General features: G+C 46.3%; 1 protein-coding gene across 3 annotated transcripts in view; it reads left to right on the forward strand.

The window, feature by feature from the left end:
* The window catches only part of braf (B-Raf proto-oncogene, serine/threonine kinase), a 154042-nt gene that overhangs the window by 32721 nt on the left and 94286 nt on the right, over positions 1–27035 (forward strand). For 2 of the 3 annotated variants that reach the window (XM_068051074.1, XM_068051075.1), the window contains exons 3-4: positions 13949–14206; positions 21945–22048. In XM_068051074.1, the coding sequence (XP_067907175.1) occupies positions 13949–14206; positions 21945–22048 (362 nt within the window). Of the gene's footprint in view, positions 1–13948; positions 14207–15383; positions 15521–21944; positions 22049–27035 lie in introns of those variants that run through there. The other variant, XM_068051076.1, reaches the window with a different exon arrangement.

Raw genomic sequence — 27035 nt, forward strand, 5'->3', positions numbered from 1 at the left:
GTACTAATCAGCATTTCAGGTGGTGAAGCGGCCCCTTCTCCCACCCCTCCCCCTTTTTACTCTTTCCTCTTCTGAAGGTGCTTTCTCTCGTTCCCGGTTTGGTGCCAGCCAGCTCTGTCTTACATTACTCAGGTGACTGTGCATTCAACCAACAGCTGAAACTACTACTTCCGGCTTCTTCCATTTCTAGCACATTCCTTGCTTATCACTGACTTCATCGTCCCATGTGATAGATTTCCCTAATGCTTCTCTCTGCTTCTGCTCCTTTAGACTCCACCTAACCTGGGAGTGTGGGGTGTGAGTTGTCCAGCTAACCCGGGACTGTGGGCTGTGCATGCTGCAGCTGCCCCGGGGCCGCGTGCTGCACCTGCCCTGGGACGGCGGGCTGTGAGTTCTGCTCTGTGTATTCATTGCCTTTGTTCTCGTGCAGCTCCATTGGCCTCCTGTGCCCCAGTGAACTGATTCAGATTTCTGGTGCTCATTTTGAAATTCCTGTATGGTCTCACCACTGTGATGTATTTCCCTATTTGGATGTGCCAGTTCCTTCACGGTATTCTTCTGATACTGAATTGTTTACCCCTGTCCCCTTCCGTTCACCATCAGAGGCCTATTATCCAGGTGTCACATCCCTACCTTCTGCCATTCTCTCTTTCTCAGTACTGTTGACTTGTTGCTTCACTCCTATCTTCAAAAATATCTATGAAGACCCACCTGATTGACTATACCTTGTCTTTAATCTGTCCCTCCCACCTCAATTCCTTCACTTGCTTGTTGCCCATCTCTTTTCCCTTGGGCCATGCTCTATCATGGTAAGCTGCTGTTATCATGAGATCATGTTGGAATATTGGCCTATGTACCAGAGGGCTGCCAATGGTGGTGGACCTGTTGGCCAGTAACAATCCGATAGAAGGGAACAGGTACCGAGGAGGGAGGTTTAGTGCTTTATGGGTCGTGGTTTTCTTCCGGTTGCAGTACCAGAACAATGGCTTTGTTTCACCTGCTGAGCCTTGGCTGTGTACCCTGTTCCCAGACTTCTGATTGTTAGATGGAACTCTTTGCATGCTGTGGTGTTCAGGGACTCCAGATCTTATCAACTAAAGAATGTGATGATCCTGACCCTGACCCTGTCATGAGTGGTAGAAGTACAATGACATACGGTGGCTCTTTATTGTGAGGGGGAATTAAAATATCCCTTGCAGGCTGATTGTGAGCCAGATTTCTGTAACTGTGTGCGCATGTAGACTCCAGGTGCACAATGTGGGACCAGCACATCTGCTTGTAAGCAGCAGAGCATTACTTTATTACACTATTTTCCACTCTGTCAGAGACAAAGTTAGATCATCAGATTTTCAATGTTGGTTTTCATATATAGCATCTAAAATCACTCAAAATAGCAAAGCCTTAAAAAAAAAATAGCAAACCAAGCACTGGATTTCGTTTCCAGAGGGATAGTATTAAAAAGCAGAGAAGTTATTTTAAGCTTATAGAGACCACACTTGAAATAATGTGGACAGTTCTGGTCTCATTACCAAAAGGATATGGAAGCACTGAAGAAGGTGCAAAGAAGGTTCACAAGGATGATACCAGAACTGTGAGGTTATACTTATTGGGAAAGATTGAATAGGCTAGGTCTCTTTTCTCTAGAAAAGAGAAGGCTGAAGTTTGACCTGATGGAAAATGTTTCCACATGGGGAGACCAAAAGTGTCGGTCATGTATATAAGATAGTCACTAATAAATCCAATAGGGAATTCAGGAGAAACTTCTTTATCCAGAGAGCGGTTAGAGTGAGTGGATGAGGCAAATAGCGTTGATGCATTTAAGGGGAAGGAAGATAACCACATGATAGAGAAAGGAATAGATGGATACGCTGATAGAATTAGATGAAATGGTGTTGGAGGACGCTCATGTGGAGCATGGACACCGGCATAGCCCAGTTGGGCTGAAGGGTCTGTTTCCGTGCTTTAGACTGAATGTAACTCAATGCATCACGCCAAGGTGAAGGAAGAGTTGCTGATGTATTCTACACATCGCCTGCTCACCAGCACCTCATACACCTCTTTATCCCAAGAGGGCTGGAATACAACGGGGTGTAACTTGTACTACAGTTGTACATCTGCAGTACTGCATTCAACTCTGAAAACCACACCTCAGGGACGGTATATTGGCGTTGGGGTGGGAGCAATGCAGATTTACCAGAATATGATATTGGGGCTTAAAGGGTTAAACGATAAGGACAGATTACATTGACTAGACTTGTATTCCCTTGTATATAGAAAATTAAGGGATGATCTAATTGAGGTGTTCAAGAATATCAAAGGAGTAGATCGGATTGATGGGAAGAGAGAAACCATTTCCTCTTTTTTATTTCATGGGATGTGGACAGTGTTGGGAGGCCAGCATTTGTTACCATCCCTAATTGCCCTTGAGAAGGTGATGGTGAGATGCCTTCTTGAACCGCTGCAGTCCATGTGAGGTAGGTACACCCACAGTACTGTTAGGAAGGGAGTTCCAGGGTTTTGATCCAGCGACAGTGAAGGAATGGCGATTTAGTTCCAAGTCAGGATGGTGTGTGGGTTGGAGGGGAACTTGCAGGTGGTGTTGGTGTTCCCATGCGTCTGTTGTCCTTGTCCTTCGAGGTGAAAGAGGTTGTGGGTTTGGACGGTGCTGTTAAAGGAGGCGTGGTGAGTTGCTGCAGTGCATCTTGCATATGGTACACACTGCTGCCACTGTGCATCGGTGGTGGAGGGAGTGAATGTTTAAGGTGGCGGATGGGGTACTGATCAAGTGAGCTGCTTTGTCCCCGATGGTGTTGAGTATCCTGAGCATTGGAGCTGCATTCATCCAGGCAAATGGAGAGTATTCCATCACACTCCTGACTTGTGCCTTGTAGATGGTGAACAGGCTTTGGGGAGTCGAGAGGTGGGTTACTCGGTGCACAATTCCCAGTCTCTGACCTGCTCTTGTAGCCACAGCATTTATGTGGCTGCTCCAGTTCAGTTTCTGGTGAATGGTGACCCCCCAGGATGTTGATAGTGGGGGGGGGGGAATTCATTGATGGTAATGCCGTCGAATGTCAAGGGGAGATGGTTCTATTCTCTCTTATTAGAGATTGTCATTGCCTGGCACTTGTGTGTTGTGAATATTGCCTGCCACTTACCAGCCCAAGCCTGAATGTTGTCTGGCTCTTGCTGCATATGGACACGGACTGCTTCAGTATCTGAGGAGTTGCGAATGGTACTAAACATTGTGCAATCATCAGCAAACATTCCCACCTCTGAACTTATGATGGAGGGAAGGTCATTGATGAAGCAGCTGAAGATGGTTGGGCCAAGGACACTACCCTGAGGAACTCCTCCTGCAATTTCCTTGGGCTGAGGTTATTGGCCTTCAGCTACTACAACCATCTTCCTTTGTGCTAGCTATGATTCCAATCAGTGGAGAGTTATCCCCTTGATTCCCATTGACTCCAGTTTGGCTAGGGCTCCTTGATGCCACACTTGGTCAGATGCTCCCTTAGTATCCAGGGCAACCACTCTCATCTCACCTCTTGAGTTCAGCTCTTTTATCCATGTTTGGACAATGCTGTACTGAGATCAGGAACAGGGTGGCCCTGTCGGAACCCAAACTGAGCATCGGTGAGCAAGTTATTGCTATTTAGGTGGTGCTTGATAGCACTGTTGACAACACCTTCTGTCACTGTGCTGATGGTCAAGGGGGCGGTAATTGGCCGAATTGGATTTGTCCTGCTTTTTCTGGATAGGACATACCTGGGCGATTTTCCACATAGTTGGGTAGATGCCAGGGCTGTAGCTGCACTGTAACAGCTTGGCTGGGGGTGCAGTTAGTTCTGCAGTACAAGTCTTCAGTACTACAGCCGGGATGTTATCAGGACCCATAGCCTTTACAGTATCCAGTGCCTTCAGCAGTTTCTTAATACCATGAGGAGTGAATTGGATTGGCTGTGGACTGGCATCTGTATTGCTGGGGGCCTCAGGAGGAGGCCAAGATGGATCATCCACTCGGCACTTCTGGTTGAAGATGGATGCAAATTTTTCAGCCTTGTCTTTTGCACTGACGTGCTAGGTTCCCTCATCATTGAGCATGGGAATATTTTGGAGCCTCCTCCTCCTCCTGTTAATTGTTTAATTGTCCACCACCATTCACAATTGGATATGGCAGGACTGCAGAGTTTTTATTTGATCCGTTGGTTGTGGGATCGCTTAGCTCTCTATTGCTGCTTCCGCTGTTTGGCATGCAAGTAGTCCTGTGTTGTAGCTTCACTAGGTTGCCACCTCATTTTTAGGTCTGCCTGGCATGTGCTCCTGCACTCTTCATTGAACCAAGGTTGATCCCCTGGCTTAGAAACAGAAAATGCTGTAAATAGGTCAGGTCAGGCAGCATCTATAGAGAGAGAAGCAGAGTTAACATTTCAGGTCTGTTAGATTGGAAAATAGCGAATGTAACTCCTTTATTCAAAAAGGGAGGGAGACAGAAAGCAGGAAACTACAGGCCAGTTAGCTTAACATCTGTCTTAGGGGAAATGTTAGAAGCTATTATTAAAGTTGTGATAGCATGGCATTTAGAAAAATTCAAGGTAATCAGGCAGCGTCTACATGGTTTTGTGAAAGGGAAATCATGTTTAACCAATTTATTGGAGTTCTTTGAGGGAATGTGCTGTGGATAAAGGGGAACCAGTGGCTGTATTGTACTTAGATTTCCAGAAAGCATTTGATAAGGTACCACATCAAAGGTTATTGCAGAAAATAAAAGCTCATGGTGTGGGAGGGTAACATATTGGCATGGATAGAAGATTGGCTAGCTAACAGGAAATAGAGAGTAGGCATAAATGGGTCATTTTCTGGTTGGCAAGATGTAACGAGTGGTATGCTACAGGGATTTGTGCAGGGGCCTCAACTTTTTACAATTTATATAAATGACTTAGATGAAGGGACTGAAGGTATGGTTGCTAAATTTGCTGATGACCCAAAGATAGGTAGGAAAGTAACTTGTGAAGAGGATGTAAGGGAGCTATAAAGGGATATAGATAGGTTAAGTGAGTCTTGCCAAAGACTGGAAAATGGAGTGGGAAAGTGTGAAATTGTCCACTTTGGCAGGAAGAATAAAAAAGCATAATGTCTAAATGGTGAGAGATTGCAGAGCTCTGAGATGCAGAGGGATCTGGGTGTCCTAGTGCATGAATTGCAAAAGGTTAGTATGCAGGTACCCGTAATTAGGAAAGCTAATAGAATGATATTGTTTATTGCGAGGGGAATTGAATACAAAAGTGGGGAGATTATGCTATACAGGGCATTGGTGAGACCACATCTGGAGTACTGTGTACAGTACTGGTCTCCTTATTTAAGGAAGGATGTAAATGTGCTGGAGGCAGTACAGAGAAGGTTTACTAGACTAATACCTGGAATGAGTGGGCTGTCTTACGAGGGAAGATTGGACAGGCTAGGTTTGTATCAGTTGGAATTTAGAAGAGTAAGAGGCGACTTGATTGAACCATATAACAATCTGAGGGGTCTTGACAGGGTGGATAGGGAAAGGATGTTTCCCCTTGTTGGAGGATCTAGAGATAGGGGTCACTGGTTAAAAATAAGGGGCCGCCCATTTAAGACAGAGATGAGAAAGTGTTTCTCTGAGGGTCATGAGTCTTTGGAATTCTCTTCCTCAAAAGGCAGTGGAAGCAGAGTCTTTGAATATTTTTAAGGCAGAGGTAGATAGATTCTTGATATGCAAGGTTATTCTTGAAGGTTATCGGGGGTAGGTGGATAATCAGTTCAGCCATGAACTTATTGAATGGCGGAAGAGGCTCGAAGGGCGAGTGGCCTACTCCTGCTCCTAATCTGTATGTAGGTTTTTTTTTAGATTAGAGATACAGCACTGAAACAGGCCCTTAGGCCCACCAAGTCTGTGCCGACCATCAACCACCCATTTATATTAATCCTACACTAATCCCATATTCCTACCAAACATCCCCATCTGTCCCTATATTTCCCTACCACCTACCTATACTAGTGACAATTTATAATGGCCAATTTACCTACCAACCTGCAAGTCTTTTGGCTTGTGGGAGGAAACCGGAGCACCCGGAGAAAACCCACGCAGACACAGGGAGAACTTGCAAACTCCACACAGGCAGTACCCGGAATCGAACCCGGGTCCCTGGAGCTGTGAGGCTGCAGTGCTAACCACTGCGCCACTGTGCCGCCCAAAGGTCTGAGACCTTTCATCAGAACTGGCAAAGGTTCAAAAAGAATTAAGTTTTAAGGAAGTGAAGGTGGGGGGTGCGGTAGCAGTGGTTTGTTGAGGAAGAAAACAAAAGGGAAGGTGTATGATAGCAGAGAGGGCAGAAGAGATTAAATAGCAAAGCTGTCAAGGGACAAAGGCAAAGAGCATGTAATGCTTGTGGTGAAAGACGAAGCATTAGTCCAGAGAGAGTGTTAATGGCAGAGTAATGAGCATCTCTGTCCACATGAGAAAAACAAGTACATGGTTAAAAAGTGAAATAAAATAATAAAAATAGATAAATTAAAAAGGCCAATCATGCTCTGAAGTCGTTGAACTCGAGGTTGGGTCCGCAAGGCTGGAGAGTGCCTAATCGAAAGATGAGCTGTTGCTCCTCGAACTTGCGTTGATGTTCACCGGAATCTGCAGCAGGCCACGGACAGAAATGTGGGCATGAGAGCAGGGTAATGTGTTGAAATGGCAAGCAACTGGATGCTTGGGGTCATGCTTTTGGACTGAGCTGAGGTGTTCCGCAAAGCAGTTACTCAGTCTACGTTTGGTCTCCCCATTGTAGAGGCGACCACATTGTGAGCAGTGAATACGGTATACGAAATTGAAGGAAGCGCAAGTAAATTGCTGCTTCACCTGGAAGGAGTGTTTGGGGCCTTGGATGGTGAGAGAGGAGGTAAAAGGGCAGGTATTACACCTCCTGCGATTGTTTGGGAAGGGGTTGAGTTGTCGTGGGTGATGGAGGAGTGGACCAGGGTGTCGTGGAAGGAATGATGCCTTCGGAATGTTGACGGGAGGGGGAGGGAAGATGTGTTTGGTGGTGACATCACACTGGAGGTGGCGGAAATGGCGGAGGATGATCCTTTGGATGTGGAGGCTAGTGGGGTGGAAAGTGAGGACAAGAACCTGTTTTTTCATGTGGACAGAGCTGCTCATTTCTCTGCCATTAACACTCTCTCTGGACTAATGCTTTGTCTTTCACCACAAGCATGAAGACACTCTGCCTTTGTCCCCTTAATTGTTTTCTAACATTTTCCAGTTCTGATGAAAGGTCACAGACCTGAAACGTTAACTCTGCTTCTTTCTCCACAGATACTGCCATACCTGCTGAGTATTTCCAGCATTTTCTGTTTTTATTTCAGATTTCCAGCATCTGTAGTATTTTGCTTTTATTGATCCCCTGGCTTGATGGTAATGGTAGAGTGAGGGATAGGCTCTGGTGCTGGGGTGCTGAACAAGGGGACATAATCTTAAAGTTAGAACTAGTCTGTTCAAAGGGTGGTGTCAGGAAGCACTTCTTCATTCAGTGGAAATCTGAAATTCTCTCCCCGTAAAAACTGTTAAGGCTGGGGGTCAATTGTAAATGTCAAAACTGAGATTGCTAGATTATTAGGTAAGGATATTCAGGCAGGTAGATTGAGTTAAGATACAGATCAATCATGACCTAACTGAATGGCTTCCTGGGACTGCGTGCTGTAGCTACCCCGGGATGCACAGACAGTGGAGGCATTCAGCAGGGCGCATGGATAGTGGAGACACTGAGCGGGACTGAATGGCTTCCTGTGTTCAGTGCTCCTCCTCCAGTCTGTGCTGACAGGGGATGGAAAACAGATCACCTGCCAAACTTCAAGCCAAATCACTTGGTTACAAAGGGCGTAGGCTATCCAATCGCGACAGCTTTGACGCCCGTTGCCTGCAGCCGGTTGAAGTGCAGGGTTTGCTTTGGGTTCCCCCTATAACGACTATCTGTAGCTGGCAGGGAGAAGCTTTTTGTCTTTGGTTTCTTTCAGTGGTGATGTGAAGACTTGCACTGAACACCTTCAGTTTGTTCCATATCCATCCTGTGTACCAACAGCCCTGTTTATATTCGTGCCTGCAGCTGCTCAATTCCAGACCACAGTGGGACTGGTTCTAAATGGCACCACTTGTACTACAGCACATATCTGTGGAAACCCCGATGACATTGTTTCTCTCTCCACAGATACCGCCAGACCTGTTGAGTATTTCCAGTGTTTTCTGTTATTATTTCTCACTTGTAAACAGGTGCTTACGAGAAGTTGCTGCACTCATCTGAATTCCTTTGAATGTTCGAACATTTTTTATTTTGCACAGTCTAAGTTTTCCAGTGCCTGTGAAAGTGAGGAATTTTTTTTTGCTGGGGAATTGCCCACTTTCTATTTCAGGCACCCAGTATCAGTATTGATCAGTCCTAGGTCAATTACAAAATGGCTCAGTGCAGACTGAACATCCCTTACCTTGCCCCCATAATATTCACCAATTACCAATTTGGGCTAAATTACGCACAGTTTTGTTTCATGAGTCTATCCGTTGAGTACTCTGTTGAGACTGCCCAACTCATTTTACGGAGGATCCCCACGGGCCAACAGACACAGAATTTATTAGTACGTAATGATGTAGAATCACAGAAACTTACAGCACAAAAGGAAGTCATTCAGCCCATCGTGCCTGTGCTGACTCTTTGAAAGAGTAGTTGTGCTTAGTCTGATACACTGTTCTTTGTCCATGACTCTAAGTTCCTGTCCAATTCCCTTTTGAAATAATTTATGGAATCAGCTTGCACCACCTTTGCAGGTAGAGCATTCAGACGAACATACGAATTAGGAGCAGAAGTAGGCCATTCGGCCCCTTGAGCCTGCTCCGCCATTCAATAAGATCATGGCTGATCTTTAGTTTAGTTTAGAGATACAGCACTGAAACAGGCCCTTCGGCCCACCGAGTCTGTGCCGACCATCAACCACCCATTTATACTTATCCTACACTAATTCCATATTTCTACCACATCCCCACCTGGCCCTATATTACCCTACCACCTACCTATACTAGGGGCAATTTATAATGGCCAATTTACCTATCAACCTGCAAGTCTTTGGCATGTGGGAGGAAACCGGAGCACCCGGAGGAAACCCACGCAGACACAGGGAGAACTTGCAAACTCCATACAGGCAGTACCCAGAATTGAACCCGGGTCACTGGAACAGTGAGGCTGCAGTGCTAACCGCTGCGCCACTGTGCCGCCCTTTCAAATTCCACACTCCCGTCTACCCCCGATAACCCTTGATTCCCTTGTCGAACAAGAATCTATCTACCTCCGCCTTAAAAATATTCCATGACACCGCCTCCACCACTTTCTGAGGCAGAGTTCCAAAGTCGCACAACCCTCTGACAAAAATGTTTTCTTCCTCCTCTGCCCTAAAAGGGCGATCCCCAGTTTTAAAGCAGTGCCCCCTAGTTCTGGATTCGCCCACAAGAGGAAACATCCTCGCCACATGCACCTTGTCTAGACCGTTCATGATCTTATAAACTTCAATCTAGTCTCCCTTCACTCTTCTAAACTCCAGTGAAAACAAGCCCAATCTGTCCAACTTTTCCTCCTAAGACAACCTGCTCATTCCAGGTATCAATCTAGTAAACCTCCTCTGAACTGCCTCCAATGCATTTACAACCTTCCTTAAATAAGGAGACCAAAACTATTTGAGATGTGGTCTCACCAATACCCTGTGTAACAGAAGCATAACATCCTTACTTTTATTTTCAATTCCTCTCGTAATAAAGGATAGCATTCCATTAGCCTTCTTTGTTATCTGATGTACCTGCACGGTAACTTTTTGTGACTCCTACACCAGAACACCTAGATCCCTCTGCATGTCAGAATTCTGCAGTCATTCTCTGTTAAAATACTCTGCTTTTTTTATTCTTCCTGCCAAAGTGAAGAACTTCACATTTCCCTGCATTATACTCTATCTGCCAGATTTTTGTCCGCTCACTCAACCTATCTATATCGGTCTGCAAGCTCCTTATGTCCTCTTCACAACATACTTTCCTACCCATCTTTGTGTTATCTGCAAATTTAGCTATCATGCCATCGCTTCCCTCATCTAAGTCATTGATATAAATGGTAAAAAGTTGAGGCCCCAGCACAGACCCCTGCAGGACTCCACTCATCACATCCTGCCACTCAGAAAAGGACCCATTCATGCATACTCTCTGTTTGCTGCTAGCCAGCCAATCTTCTATCCATGCTAATATGTTACCTCCTACTCCATGAACTTCTACTTTGCGCAATTACCTTGTATGTGGCACCTTTACAAATGCCTCTGGAATCCAAGTACAGTACGTCAATGGGCTCCCCTTTATCCACAGCACGTCACTCCTTCAAAGAACTCCAACAAATTGGTTAAACGTGATTTCCTTTCACAAAACCATGCTGACTATTCCCGATTACCTTGAGTTTTTCTAAGTGCCCAGCTACAACCTCCTTAATGATCGATTCTAACATCTTCCCCACAACAGACGTCAAGCTAACTGGCCTATAGTCACCTGTTTTCTGCCTCTCCCCCTTCTTGAATAGAGGGGTGATATTTGCTACTTTCTAGTCTGATGGAACCTTTCCAGAATCTAGTGAATTTTGAAAAATTAACACCAATGCATCTACTACCTCATTAGCCACCTCTTTGAAGACCCTAGGATGAAGTCCATCAGGACCCAGGGACCTGTCAGCCCGCAGCTCCATCAGTTTGGTCAGTACTGCTTCCCTGGTGATTGTAATTTCACCAAGTTCCTCTCTCCCTTCCACCTCCTGATTTACAGCTATTGGTGGAATTTTAATTTTTTTAAATTTTATTTTAGAGATACAGCTCTGAAACAGGCCCTTCGGCCCACCGAGTCTTTGCCAACCAACAACCACCCATTTATACTAATCCTACATTAATCCCATATTCCCTACCACATCCCCACCATTCTCCTACCACCTACCTACACAAGGGGCAGTTTACAATGGCCAATTAACCTACCAACCTGCAAGTCTTTGGCTGTGGGAGGAAACTGGAGCACCCGGCGGAAACCCACGCGGTCACAGGCAGAACTTGCAAACTCCGCACAGGCAGTACCCTGAACAGAACCCGGGTTGCTGGAGCTGTGAGGCTCGGTGCTAACCACTGCGCCACTGTGCCGCCCCAAAAAAATGTTTTTTTGTATACTCTATAGTGAAGACAGAAGCAAAATATTTGTCCATTGCAGCTGCCATTTCCTTATTATCTACTATTAGCTCCCTATTCTCACTCTCTAGAGGCCTAACACTCACTTTACTAACTCTTTTCCTTTTTAAATACTTCTTGCTATCCATTTTTACATTTCTAGCTAGCTTCCTCTCATACTCTAATTTCTTTCTCCTGATTAACCTTTTAGCCATTCTTTATATTCTGACCAATCATCTGAACTGCAACTCATCTTTGCGCAATTATATGCCTTTTCCTTAAGTTTGATACTTACCTTAACTTCTTTAGGTAACCATGGATGGTGGATCATCTCCTTAGAAGTTTTCTTTATAGTAGGAATATACTTATTTTGAGTATTCTGAAATATCCCCTTAAATGTCTGCCACTGTTTCTCTGTTGATCGATCTCCAAGCTTAGTAATCCAGTTCACTTCAGATAGCTCAGCTTTTATGCCCACGTAGTTGCCCTTATTCAGGTTTAAAGTATTTAGTCTTAGATCCGCTCTTCTCTCTTTCAAACTGGATATAAAATTCAATTATATTGTGGTCGCTGCTACCTAGAGGTGCCTTTACTCTGAGGTCATTAATTAATCCTGTCACATTACACAATATCAAGTCTAATATAATTTGCTGTCTGGTTGGTTCCAGAATGTGCTGCTCTAAGAAACTATCTTGAAAGTATTCCCTGAACCTCTCATCCACGCTACTATTGCCAATCTGATTTTTCCAGTTTATATGTAGATTAAAATCACCCATGATTATTTCCATCCCTTTATCACAAGCACCCACTATTTCTTCCTGGATACTTTGTCCTACATTGTGGTTACTGTTAGGGGGCCTGTAGACCACTTCCACTAGTGACTTTTCCCCCTTACTATTCTCATCTCCACCCAAACCAACTCTACATCCTAATCTCCTGAACCAAGGTCATCTCTAACTATTGCACCAATGTCAACCTTGATAAACAGTGCTACCTTTACCTAGCTTCATATTCTTCTTGAATGTTATATACCCCTCAATATTCATGATCCTGACAGATCTTTGCCTATTTTATGTGGGTTTGGAGGGGTTTTATGCCAGTTGATGTCTGGCAGGTGCATATCAGAATGCTGTTTAACTCAGTTTGTCACTTGCTGTAGCACAGGTTAGATCCAGGTAAAGCTCGCTGCACCTTGTCTACAGTCTGCACTAACTACTGTCTGAGAAGATTCACCCGACTGCCCCCCGCCCCCTACACAGTCAGTCCTATGGGTCCTGTGAGACCATTGGCCTGAGGCAAATTAAACACAGCTTGTGCTCTATTGGAATGGATTGAGCATAAATGAACCAAAATCAATTGGAATGAAAATCAGGAGGTGTTGACCTGGCAGTTGAATTGTTATTGCCCATATCACACTGTCACCCAAAGTTAAGTTTTCCCCACTTTTTAAAAAAAAAGATATGAAGTCATTTTGCAGAGAATATCATCAGTCAGGTGAGGAGGGGGGGGGGAATAGAGACTTGAACATGCTGCCCACCCTCAAATTCTACTCCTTTGCATTTAATTTAGTACTTTGTGGTATTTATAATTCAATGGTTTGCAGATCTGATAAATAAAAATTTAAAGCTTTTTTTAAAAACCCAGACCACCCCTTGCTTCCCATTTTCTCTCCAGCACATATGCTCTGATTCTGGCTGTCCTCCAAATGTTGGTGGGCAATTTGACCATGGGGGGCACTTGAACAAGCTCAGTCCTGTCCTCTAGCACCCACATATGTACTTCCCAGAAATCCAGTGCTGAAATCATTTATTTTTTTCCCTTCCTGCACCCCCTCCCCCCTCACAGCTGTGAGGATCTCGAGCACTTGTAGTGGCTCCAAATTGCTGAGATCAGTTAATTCAGAGATTGTGCGAAAGACTTAGTAACCTTCCAACTCCCATCAGAGAGTACACACATGCTGCAGTTGCTGCTTCACAATCAAAGATGTTTAATATGAGGGACTAGAGTTATGTGGAGAGATGGGTGAAGCTGGGATTGTTTTCCTGAACTCTCCCCGTGATTTTCTCTGCTTTAATAGAAGTGTTCAAAATTGAGGGGTCTGATAAATGAGAAACTGTTCCACAGGCAGGCAGGGTGGGTGGGGTGGGGGGTTGAGTCGTAACCAGAGGACACAGATTTAAGGTAATTGGCAAAAGCACCAAAGAGATGGGAAGAATTTTTTACGCAAAGAATTGTTGTGATTTGGAATGCAAAACCTGAAAGGGGATGGAAGCAGCTGCAATAATAACTTTCAAAAGAGAATTGGATAAATAATTGACGGTGAAAATTTTGCAGGGCTATGGGTAAAGAAGAGACAGGTGGGACTAATCGAATAGCTCTTTCAGAGGTACAATGGATCGAATGGTCTCGTGCTGTGCTGATAACTGGCTTCCCGGTTAAGTGGTACTGGGCCTGTGTTTTAGAACAGTTTGTACAGGCTTAATGTGATGGTTTAAGATCTCTAAAGTGATGCTTTACATGCAGTATGTGACAGTATATTCTTGATAAATCAGTGTATGCTGTTGACTGAAGTTTAGTTGTACATGTGCTCAAATGAATAATTTTAGCTTGCCTTCCCTGGACTATTAATGAAGATGGATGTGGGAACGCTGTTAAAAGTGATTACCACTCTTCAGTTGCTAAGTAGCTTGCATTCTGAATTATGTTCCAGGCATATGAAGAGTACACAAGCAAGCTGGATGCACTGCAACAACGTGAACAGCAGTTGCTGGAGTCAATGGGGAATGGTACGGAGTTTTCAAACACTAATCCCATCCTGACGGACTTGATGGAGCCCTGCACCCACCTTTCTGTCACTCAGAACTCTCCGGGCTTGTTACAGAACCCAAGTGACGGTTTGAGGGCCAACCCCAAATCTCCTCAGAAACCCATTGTTCGAGTCTTCCTGCCCAACAAACAGAGGACTGTGGTGAGTAAAAACAGTGAAGGGAGTGACATGAGATTCTGAGGAACAACTGCAGGCCAACAAGTGGTCCTAAGGTCTTGAAGACTGGAAAACAATGAGGCACTTTGTATTGTGGACCTTTGTGGACATAATACAAATATATTTCCTTACCATCACCTACCTGCACCTACTGTAAGTCCTAACCACAGGGAGCTCGCTCTTAAAGGTTGTTTCTTTTACTAATTTTGTTAAGTAGGTTCCCAATTCATGTGCCAGGTGTGTCCTGTTAAATGTGCCTCACGTTCACGTGTCTGATGTGTCCTGTTAAATGTGCCCCATGTTCACGTGTCTGATGTGTCCTCTTAAATGTGCCCCACGTTCAGGTGCCTGGTGTGTCCTCTTCAACATGCCTTCTGTTCATGTGCTGGCATACTCCTTTAAGTGTGTTCCCCATTTATGAGCGCAGTTTACTCTGTTAAACGTAGCGACTGTCGGTGCGCCCCCGCTGAGTGCCTGTGCCGTCGGTGCGCCCCCGCTGAGTGCCTGTGCCGTCGGTGCGCCCCCGCTGAGTGCCTGTGCCGTCGGTGCGCCCCCGCTGAGTGCCTGTGCCGTCGGTGCGCCCCCGCTGAGTGCCTGCGCCGTCGGTGCGCCCCCGCTGAGTGCCTGCGCCGTCGGTGCGCCCCCGCTGAGTGCCTGCGCCGTCGGTGCGCCCCCCGCTGAGTGCCTGCGCCGTCGGTGCGCCCCCGCTGAGTGCCTGCGCCGTCGGTGCGCCCCCGCTGAGTATGTTGTCTTGTTCATCTGCCCAGTGCACCCCACTGCAAGTTAGATTTAGTTTGCTGATCTATTGCCAATTCAGTTTCCCGTTTCCCTCTGGATGGAGTATTCCGAGAAGAAACCAGGTGTCAAACTGATTTGGATCCTGAACTCCACTTTTGCTCATGATTACTCTCCTTTAATTTACACACACTTTGAGTGCACTGCATATATTTGTGTTTAAGCCTCGAGGTATCTGCCTAGTGCGTTGGGCTTGTCTTATACACAGGTCACCTTCTCTCTGGGTTTCCCTCCTAACAAAGTGATTCTGCCAAAGGTTGTGAAGGCAGGTGTTCCTCTTCATGTCATCTGTTGTCCCAACTGCCCCAGCGCCATGGTATTTAAATGGGAACAACATGCCTGGCCCGTTCTGCTGGGACACAGCCCAGCAGGATAGCTGCAGGGAGAGGGGACTCACTGCACTGAAGTTACCAAGATGGGCCGGGAGGATCGGAAGCAGCAGGGCATCCAGCCCAACTGATGGCCAACAAGATGAGAAGGAGCAAAGAGAAGATATACACAAGGGTAAGGATGTTGGGGATAATATTTTTATATTACAGAAACCAGTCGAGTGAAACAGACTGATAATAGGCCTGGAGCCTTCCACTTCAATTCTGCAAGGACGGAGTGCTATTAAGGCATTGATCGCTGCAGCAAGACTGGCAATGTTTTTATGGGATAAAATCACACTTTTTCTCAGGTCACCAGACAGCCCATGACTATCGACCTGCAATTTAGATCACTATCTCCTTAATCAGATTGGATCACCTTCGGCCATTTCCCTTATACTCTCTGGCCCTGTGGATTCAGTCCCTCTTGGCATTTTCCTGGACTTTTAACCCTCTTGTTTATCCTCTTCCCTAAATTTCTCAGCCCCTCTATTCCTCTCTCCTCCTTTAAACCTACCTATTTGACCACGCATTTGATCAGCTATCCTAATACATCTTTATGTGGCTGTTTTAAATATTGTTCGATTATGCTTTGGTGAAACGCTTTGCTGTGTTAAACGCTATATAAATAAAGGTTATTGTTTTTGACAATCTGCTGGCTGGAAGAGAGAGAATGAATGCTTGGGCATTTTTAATGGAGTATTCACACTTATTCTCACCATAGGAGCATCCTACCTTATTTATCCAATGTTGTGAACCCTGCTTTTCACTAATTGTCCTCTTGTAGAACTGCAATCTTCAGCAGGCTGCATGCGAACACAGAAAATTTACAGTGCAGATGGAGGCTATTTTCGTCCATCATGCCAGCTGAAAAAGAGCTATCCAGCCTAAACCCACTTTCCAGCTCTTAGTCCATAGTTCTGTAGGTTACAGCACTTCAAGTGCATATCCAAGTTTTTTTTATATGCGATGAGGGTTTGTGCCTCTACCATCCTTTCAGGCAGTGAGTTCCAGATCCCCCCCACCCTCTGGGTGAAAAAATTCTCAACTCCACGCTAATATTTCCACCAATTACTTTAACACTCTGTCCCCTAGTTATTGACCTCCTGGCTAAGGAAAATAGGTCCTTCTTATCCACTTTGTCTCGGCCCCTCATAATTTTATAAACCTCAATTAAATCTCTCCTCAGCCTCCTCTTCCCAAGAAAACAAACCCAGCTGATCCATTTTTTCTTTGTAGCTAAAATTCTCCATGCCTCTTAAATCTACAGTCACATCCTTCCTGTAATGTGACCGGAACTGTACGCAGTACTCTAGCTGAGCTTTCACTGGTGCTTTATACAATTCTAACATAACCTCCTTGCTCTTGTATTCTCTCCCTGGGCTAATAAAGAAAAGTATCCCATATGTCGTCTTAACCGTCATGCCTATCTGTCATACCTTTAGCGATCTGTGGACATGCGCTCCAAGTCCCTCTGTTCCTCCGCACTTCTCAATAACCTGCCATTTATTGTGTATTCCCTTGCCTTGTTGGTCTTTCCAAACGCATTCCCTCATACTTGTTTGGAATGAATTCCATTTGCCTGTATTCCTTTCCAAGAACAAGATAATAAAGTTATTCTGTTTAATGTTCACTTTTCCATCTAGAAAAATTCACAAGCCCGCCACCCCCTCACACCAACCCCCCGACTCCCAGCCCATTCCGCATCACTCCATTGAATTCTCTGAAATGACTCTCCACGTTTTCATATTCCACTCCCTGCCAAGAAATCTGTCCTGCATGTTCATCACTCTTTGTGATAAAGAGCAACTTGTTTTCAATCCTTAGTTTGCCTTTTACCAGTTACAACCTGTGTCTCCATGTGCTACTGTCACAGTTTTACCTTGATGTGCTTCAAATTCATCTTTATTAAACCATTTAATCTCTGTGCATAACTCCATGACGTAACCGTTCACTCACCACCCTTCAAGAGCCCTGATATATCCAGTCTTTAGTCCTAACTCAGACCTCTGGCACTAGGCTGTGCTTCATGACTCCTCTCTCCACTTCCTTCAGAGTACAGATGTCTCTATGGTCAAAGGTGTGCACCATTCCTTGGATGCTGGAAATACTCAGTCGGTCTGGCAGCATCTGTGGAGCGAGGAACGGAGTTATATTTCCAAACATTAACTTTGTACCTTCTCCACAGATGCTGCCAGAGCTGCTGAGTATTTCCAGCACTTTGTTTTTTTGTTCAAACTTCCAGTATCTGCAGTATTTTGCTTTTATTTTATTCCTGAGAGGCTGTCTGCTCAGAGCATTGCATAGTGGAAGCATGGGATCCCCCAACATACTCTACTGATTTAGCAATATAAGCTGTCATCCTTGGCTCTGTTGGTAGCACTCCCATCTGAGTCAGAAGGTTGTAGGTTCAGGCTCCCTCCAAAGGCTTCACATAATCTCGGCTGACACTCCAGTGTAGTACTGAGGGAGTGCTACAATGTCGGAGGTGCAGTCTTTCGGTTGAGATGTTAACTTAGTCATAGAGTTAAACAGCACAGAAACAGGCCCTTCGGCCCATCTTGTCTGTGCCGGCCAACAAGCACCTAACTATTCTAATCCCATTTTCCAGTACTTGGCCCGTAACCTTGTATGTTATGGCGTTTCAAGTGCTCATCTAAATATTACTCAAATGTTGTGAGGGTTCCTGCCTCTACCATCTCTTCAGGCAATGCGTTCCAGATTCCAACCACCCTCTGGGTGAGAAAATTATTTCCTCAAACCACCTCTAAACCTCCTGCGCCTTACCTTAAATCTATGCCCCCTGGTTATTGATCCCTCTGCTAAGGGAAAACGTTTCTTCCTACCTATCCTATCAATGCCCATCATAATTTTGTATAGCTCAATCAGGTCCCCCCCTCAGCCTTCTCTGCTCTAAGGAAAACAACCCCAGCCTTTTCAGTCTCTCTTCATAGCTGAAATGCTTCAGCCCAGGCAACATCCTGGTGAATCTCCTCTGCACCCCCTCCAGTGCAATCACATCCTTCCTATAGTGTGGTGACCAGAACTGTACACAGTACTCCAGCTGTGGCCTAACGTTTTAAACAGCTCCATCATAACCTCCCTGCTCTTATATTCTATGCCTCGGCTAATAAAGGCAAGTATCCCATATGCCTGCCTAACCACCTTATCTACCTGTGCGGCTGCCTTCAGTGATCTATGGACAAGTACACCAAGGTCCCTCTGACCTTCTGTACTTCCTAGGGTCTTACCATCCATTGTATATTCCCTTGCCTTGTAAGCCCGCTAAAACAGCTAATACTTCCTCCTCACTATTTACGACACCACCAATCCTCATGTCATCTGCGAACTTACTGATCATACCTCCTATATTCACGTCTAAATCATTAATGTACACTGCTAACAGCAAGGGACCCAGCACCGATCCCTGCGGTACACCACTGGTCACAGGCTTTCACTCGCAAAAACAACCCTCGACCATCACCCTCTGCCTTCTGCCACTAAGCCAATTTTGGATCCAATTTGTCAAATTGCCCTGGATCCCATGGGCACTTACCTTCTTCACCAATCTCCCATGTGGGACCTTATCAAAAGCCTTACTGAAGTCCATGTAGACTACATCAACTGCTTTACCCTCATCAGATCTCGTCACCGCCTCGAAAAATTATATCAAGTTAGTTAGACATGATCTCCCCCTGACAAAGCCATGCTGACTATCCCTGATTAATCCCTGATTAATCCCTGCCTCTCCAAGTGGAGATTAATCTTGTTGCTCAGAATTTTTGCCTATAGTTTCCCAACCACTGATGTTAGACTCACTGGCCTGTAATTACCTGATTTATCCCTGCTACCCTTCTTGAATAATGGTACCACGTTCGCTGTTCTCCAGTCCTCTGGTACCTCTCCTGTGGCCAGAGCAGATTTGAAAATTTGTGTCAGAGCCCCTGCTATCTCCTCCCTTGTCTCACATAACAGCCTGGGATATATCTCATCTGGGCCTGGGGATTTATCCACTTTTAAGCCACTAAAACAGCTAATACTTCCTCCCTTTCAATGCTAATATGTTCTAGTATATCACAATCCACTCCCTGATCTCTACACCTACATCATCCTTCTCCATAGTGAACACAGATGAAAAGCATTCGTTTAAAATCTCACCCATGTCCTCTGGTTCCACACACACATTGCCACTTTGGTCACTAATGGCCCTACTCTTTCCCTGGTTATCCTCTTGCCCTTAATATACTTATAAAACGCCTTGGGATTTTCCTTTATCTCGCCCACCAGTGTTTTTTCATGCCCCCTCTTCGCTCTCCTAATTATTTTTTAAGTACCCCCCTACACTTTCCATACTCCTCTAGTGCCTCTGCTGTTTTCAGTGCTCTGAATCTGCCATAAGCCTCCTTTTTTTTCCTGATCCAATCCTTTATATCCCATGACATCCAGGGTTCCCTGGACTTGTTGGTCCGACCCTTCATCTTAACGGGTACATGTTGGCTCTGAACTCTCACTCTGTCCTCTTTGAATGACTCCCACTGGTCTGGTGTAGACTTTCCTACAAGTAGTTGCTCCCAGTCCACTTTGACCTGTTTTATCATATTGAAACCGGCCTTCCCCCAGTTCAGTACCTTTATTTCCTGTCCATCTTTGTCCTTTTCCATAACTACCTTAAATCTTACAGAGTTATGGTCACTATCCCCGAAATGCTCCCCCACTGACACTGCTACCACTTGTCCGGCTTCATTCCCTAGGATTAGGTCCAGTACTGTCCCTTCTCTTGTAGGACTTCCGATGTACTGGCTCAAAAAGCTCTCCTGTATGCATTTTAAGATTTCTGCCCCCTTTAAGCCTTGAAGCACCATCTACCCTCTCAGGTGGACATGAAAGATCCCGTGGCACTCACTATTTGAAGAAAAGCAGAGGAGTTCTCCCAGTTTCCTGGCTAATATTGATCCTTCAACCAACATCATTAAAACAGGTTATCTGGTCATGTAGTTAATTGCTGTTTGTGGGATATTGCTCTGTGTAAATTGACAGCTGTATTTCCTTACAATAATTGAAAGTACTTCATTGGTTGTGAAGTGCTTTGGGACATCCTGAGGTTATGAAAGGCGCAGTATAAATACTAGCGGTTTCCTTTCTGTTAGTTCAACATCCTATTCCAGTACAGAATGGGAATGATTGCATCATTGTCACAGAACTTCAGAGTATAATACATGTATGAAAATCACCTCAGCAACTTATCTACCCTCAGTGCACATGAAAAGTGGGTGCATTTTAATAAAGAAGGAAGTTTATATCAAAAGGATAAATTTCGCACAAAACATTCCTGGAAGTCATCTGTCCCTCTGGGCCTTTATGTAGGAGTCCTGTCGGCGCTTCCAACTCAATCTCTTTAATCTGTTGCGTGGAGTGTACAATTTGGGCCTGACCCTTGAAGGTAGTTGGTCAAACCCTGGAATGTCTATCCAATATTTATCCGATATTTAATTCTCATTGCACTCCAATTCCTGGGGACTGACTTTGATAAAGAAGAGGAAAAGTGCCTATTGGTTTATTTGAGCTGAACTCTTGTGGGATGTGACTCCCATTGATATAACTTCTTCCATCAACCAAGTGTCTTTAGTGAAGATTTCCCAGCAGGTTTATTTTGTATTTTTGGTGTTACTTCTTCAAGTTAACATTCTGTCAAAAGCACGAAGGTGCACTTGCTATCAGGCAAAGTTCAATAGAACCATTCATCCTGCAGGAAGACTCATATATCAATCAACAATTCCCACATTGGAGGGCTAATAAAGTACTGGTGTGGCTTCCCAGCTGGAAGTGCTGGTAAAGGTAGTGTGCAGACAAACCATGTAGATAGGAAGGCTCCAGATTGGACTCCTGAAGTTTGCTGAACTAGAGGGCCTTAGCTGAGTTGTAGAAGGGATGCTACCTTCTGCAAAGGGAAAAAATGACTTCATGTGCACTGGAGTGCACACCCGCCCTGGTGCATGCCCACCCTATATGTACCGACACGGAGCGGGGTTCATCCCCGTTCTACATGGACGGACGTATGTCCGCTCTACACGCTAGTGGGAAACTTCAATCCTCTTTGTTGAGAGACCAATGGTGACTATGGGCAACATACTATGCTATGAGGTGGGAATGAACCATATATTTAATCTCAAATCTTGAATGATCTTCGAGCCCCACCACTTCCTTATGCCGTGTTTCTGGTCTTGTAGTGTCAGTAAACACTCTGGTCAGCCAATGAGTCAGAGGCATAGCGGGACTTGCGGCAGGACAATGCATTTTACAGCAAACAAAGTTTATTTACAGAGTCTATTTGTAAATAATTTACAGCAGTGTGGTATCCTGGCGTGATTGACATAAAATTACCCAATTATTTCCATTCTGCCTGGGAATAGTGGTGTCATTATGTGCCGTCTTGGTTGACACAGTGATGTCAATAGACACTCCAAAATGAGACCAAAGATCTTCCACTCAGGACAGCATTTGTGAGAGGAATAGCAACCAGTGCTGTACTCTGGATACTTAATCCCTTTTGCCTTTTCTAGGTCCCAGCACGGTGTGGGGTGACTGTGAGAGACAGCCTGAAGAAAGCTCTGATGATGAGAGGACTGACCGCAGACTGCTGTGCAGTCTACAGGACACAGGATGGGTGAGTGGTGCATTGAGAAGCTTGAAGCTGGTGAGGAACTTGGTTGCACCGGGTTCTGGGATAGGAGAGGACTCAGCTGGTTATTGTCATTACAGAAGCCCCGACAGTTGTGATCTCTGATTGGCTGTTGGCTGCTGTCCCTGTTGTGTATGGGATTATCTAAAATATTTTACCAGAATGTGCAGGTGAGAAGTTAATTCTAATTGGGGGCAGCTCCCCTCACTCTAAGCTGATAGTTAATAATATCACTGTTACCTCAGTCAGCAGTTGCATCTTTGTTACCTTGGTTAGTAGTGTAATCAATGTTCCTTCAGTTAGTAGTTAGCGGGATCTGTGCTCCCTCAGTTAGTAGTCAGCGAGATCAATGTTTCTTAAATTAGTAGGAGCTAGTGTTTCCCCCAGTTAGTAGTTACTGGGGTCCGTGTTACCTTGATTAGATAGAAATGGAATCTTGAATAGTGAGGCATTAATGATGAACTTCAAGTATTCTCAAACTGCAGAATATCATTTTAAATGTTTTTCTCCCTGTTTTCTCTCATCTCCTGAAAGTGTTAATTTTTGTTGGGCTACCATCTCGGATGCCTTGCCCAAGATGCCACCCATCCACTTGTAAGCCTAGACAGGTTACATCACCATGGAGAGCATCATAACTATACCTGATCTAGGGTTGAGTCCGCACCTGGTAGTCCCATGCGCACGCATGCTCTCGCTCTCTCTGTCAATCTCTCTCTGTCTAGAATCTCTTTCCCCCTCTGTCTCTCTCCCCCTCTGTCCTCTCTCTCTCTCTCCCCCTCTGTCTCTCTCTCTCTCTCCCCCTCTGTCTCTCTCCTCTCTCTCCCCCTCTGTCTCTCTCTCTCTCGCCCCCTCTGTCTCTCTCTCTCTCTCTCCCCCTCTGTTTCTCTCTCTGTCTCTCCCCCCTCTGTCTCTCTCTCTCTCCCCCCCTCTGTCTCTCTCTCTCCCCCCCTCTGTCTCTCTCTCTCCCCCCCTCTGTCTCTCTCTCTCCCCCCCCCTCTGTCTCTCTCCTCTCTCCCCCCCCTCTGTCTCTCTCTCTCCCCCCCCTCTGTCTCTCTCTCTCCCCCCCCCTCTGTCTCTCTCTCTCCCCCCCCTCTGTCTCTCTCTCTCCCCCCCCTCTGTCTCTCTCTCTCCCCCCCCTCTGTCTCTCTCTCGTCTCTCTCCCCCCCCCTCTGTCTCTCTCTCTCCCCCCCTCTGTCTCTCTCTCCCCCCCCCTCTGTCTCTCTCTCTCCCCCCCCCTCTGTCTCTCTCTCTCCCCCCCCTCTGTCTCTCTCTCTCCCCCCCTCTGCTCTCTCTCTCTCCCCCCCCCCTCTGTCTCTCTCTCTCCCCCCCCCTCTGTCTCTCTCTCTCCCCCCTCTGTCTCTCTCTCTCCCCCCCCTCTGTCTCTCTCTCTCTCTTCCCCCCCCCTCTGTCTCTCTCTCTCCCCCCCTCTGTCTCTCTCTCTCCCCCCCTCTGTCTCTCTCTCTCTCCCCCCCTCTGTCTCTCTCTCTCCCCCCCCTCTGTCTCCTCTCTCTCCCCCCCTCTGTCTCTCTCTCTCCCCCCCTCTGTCTCTCTCTCTCCCCCCCTCTGTCTCTCTCCTCTCCCCCCCCTCTGTCTCTCTCTCTCCCCCCCTCTGTCTCTCTCTCGTCCCCCCCCTCTGTCTCTCTCTCTCCCCCCCCTCTGTCTCTCTCTCTCCCCCCCTCTGTCTCTCTCTCTCCCCCCCTCTGTCTCTCTCTCTCCCCCCCTCTGTCTCTCTCTCTCCCCCCCTCTGTCTCTCTCTCTCCCCCCCTCATCTCTCTCCCCCCCCTCTGTCTCTCTCTCTCCCCCCCTCTGTCTCTCTCTCTCCCCCCCTCTGTCTCTCTCTCTCCCCCCCTCTGTCTCTCTCTCTCCCCCCCCTCTGTCTCTCTCTCTCCCCCCCTCTGTCTCTCTCTCTCCCCCCCTCTGTCTCTCTCTCTCCCCCCCCTCTGTCTCTCTCTCTCCCCCCCTCTGTCTCTCTCTCTCCCCCCCTCTGTCTCTCTCTCTCCCCCCCTCTCTCTCTCTCTCTCTCCCCCCCGTCTCTCTCTCTCTCTCCCCCCCGTCTCTCTCTCTCTCTCCCCCCGTCTCTCTCTCTCTCTCCCCCCGTCTCTCTCTCTCTCTCCCCCCCCGTCTCTCTCTCTCTCTCTCCCCCCGTCTCTCTCTCTCTCTCCCCCCGTCTCTCTCTCTCTCTCCCCCCCCGTCTCTCTCTCTCTCTCCCCCCCGTCTCTCTCTCTCTCTCCCCCCCGTCTCTCTCTCTCTCTCCCCCCCCGTCTCTCATCTCTCTCTCTCTCTCTCCCCCCCGTCTCTCTCTCTCTCTCCCCCCCGTCTCTCTCTCTCTCTCCCCCCCGTCTCTCTCTCTCTCTCCCCCCCGTCTCTCTCTCTCTCTCCCCCCCGTCTCTCTCTCTCTCTCCCCCCCGTCTCTCTCTCTCTCTCCCCCCCGTCTCTCTCTCTCTCTCCCCCCCGTCTCTCTCTCTCTCTTTTTTTAGAATTAGAACATTACAGCGCAGTACAGGCCCTTCGGCCCTCGATGTTGCGCCGACCTGTGAAACCATCTGACCTACACTATTCCATTTTCATCCATGTGTCTATCCAATGTCCACTTAAATGCCCTTAAAGTTGGCGAATCTACTACTGCTGCAGGCAGGGCGTTCCACGCCCTTACTACTCTCTGAGTAAAGAAACTACCTCTCACATCTGTCCTATATCTATCACCCCTCAACTTAAAGCTATGTCCCCTCGTGTTTGCCATCACCATCCGAGGAAAACGACGCTCACTATCCACCCAATCTAACCCTCTGATTATCTTATATGTCTCTATTAAGTCACCTCTCCTCCTCCTTCTCTCTAACGAAAACAACCTCAAGTCCCTCAGCCTTTCCTCGTAAGACCTTCCCTCCATACCAGGCAACATCCTAGTAAATCTCCTCTGCACCCTTTCCATAGCTTCCACATCCTTCCTATAATGCAGTGACCAGAACTGCACGCAATACTCCAGGTGCGGTCTCACCAGAGTTTTGTACAGCTGCAGCATGACCTCGTGGCTCCCGAAACTCGACCCCCCCTACTAATAAAAGCTAACACACCATATGCCTTCTTAACAGCCCTATTAACCTGGTTAGCAACCTTCAGGGATTTATGCACCTGGACACCAAGATCTCTCTCTTCATCTACACTACCAAGAATCTTCCCATTAGCCCAGTACTCTGCATTCCTGTTACTCCTTCCAAAGTGAATCACCTCACACTTTTCCGCATTAAACTCCATTTGCCATCTCTCAGCCCAGCTCTGCAGCCTATCTATGTCTCTCTGTACCCTACAACATCCTTCGGCACTATTCACAACTCACCGACCTTAGTGTCATCTGCAAATTTACTAACCCACCCTTCTACACCCTCTTCCAGGTCATTTATAAAAATGACAAACAGCAATGGCCCCAAAACAGATCCTTGCGGTACACCACTAGTAACTAAACTCCAGGATGAACATTTGCCATCAACCACCACCCTCTGTCTTCTTTCAGCTAGCCAATTTCTGATCCAAAGCTCTAAATCACCTTCAACCCCATACTTCCGTATTTTCTGCAATAGCCTACCGTGGGGAACCTTATCAAACGCCTTACTGAAATCCATATACACCACATCCACTGCTTTACCCTCATCCACCTGTTTGGTCACCTTCTCGAAAAACTCAATAAGGTTTGTGAGGCACGACCTCCCCGTCACAAAACCGTGCTGACTATCTCTAATGTACTTATTCTTTTCAAGATGATTATAAATCCTGTCTCTTATAACCTTTTCCAACATTTTACCCACAACCGAAGTAAGGCTCACAGGTCTATAATTACCAGGGCTGTCTCTACTCCCCTTCTTGAACAAGGGGACAACATTTGCAATCCTCCAGTCTTCCGGCACTATTCCTGTCGACAATGACGACATAAAGATCAAGGACAAAGGCTCTGCAATCTCCTCCCTAGCTTCCCAGAGAATCCTAGGATAAATCCCATCTGGCCCAGGGGACTTATCTATTTTCACACTTTCCAAAATTGCTAACACCTCCTCCTTGTGAACCTCAATCCCATCTAGCCTCGTAGCCTGAATCTCAGTATTCTCAACAACATTTTCTTTCTCTACTGTAAATTCTGACGCAAAATATTCATTTAACACTTCCCCTATCTCCTCTGATTCCACACACAGCTTCCCACTACTATCCTTGATTGGCCCTAATCTAACTCTAGTCATTCTTTTATTCCTGATATACCTATAGAAAGCCTTAGGGTTTTCTTTGATCCGATCCACCAATGACTTCTCGTGTCCTCTCCTTGCTCTTCTTAGCTCTCCCTTTAGATCCTTCCTGGCTAGCTTGTAGCTCTCAAGCGCCCTAACTGAGCCTTCACGTCTCATCCTAACATAAGCCTTCTTCTTCCTCTTGACAAGCGCTTCAACTTCTTTAGTAAACCACGGCTCCCTCGCACGACAACTTCCTCCCTGCCTCACAGGTACATACTTATCAAGGACACGCAGTAGCTGCTCCTTGAATAAGCTCCACATTTCGATTGTTCCCATCCCCTGCAGTTTCCTTCCCCATCCTACGCATCCTAAATCTTGCCTAATCGCATCATAATTTCCTTTCCCCCAGTTATAATTCTTGCCCTGCGGTATATACCTGTCCCTGCCCATCGCTAAGGTAAACCTAACCGAATTGTGATCACTATCACCAAAGTGCTCACCTACATCTAAATCTAACACCTGGCCGGGTTCATTTCCCAGTACCAAATCCAATGTGGCATCGCCCCTGGTTGGCCTGTCTACATACTGTGTCAGAAAACCCTCCTGCACACACTGGACAAAAACAGACCCATCTAAAGTACTCGAACTATAGTATTTCCAGTCGATATTTGGAAAGTTAAAGTCCCCCATAACAACTACCCTGTTACTCTCACCCCTGTCGAGAATCATCTTCGCTATCCTTTCCTCTACATCTA

Source organism: Heterodontus francisci, chromosome 18, assembly GCF_036365525.1.
Source record: "Heterodontus francisci isolate sHetFra1 chromosome 18, sHetFra1.hap1, whole genome shotgun sequence".
NCBI lineage: Eukaryota > Metazoa > Chordata > Chondrichthyes > Heterodontiformes > Heterodontidae > Heterodontus > Heterodontus francisci.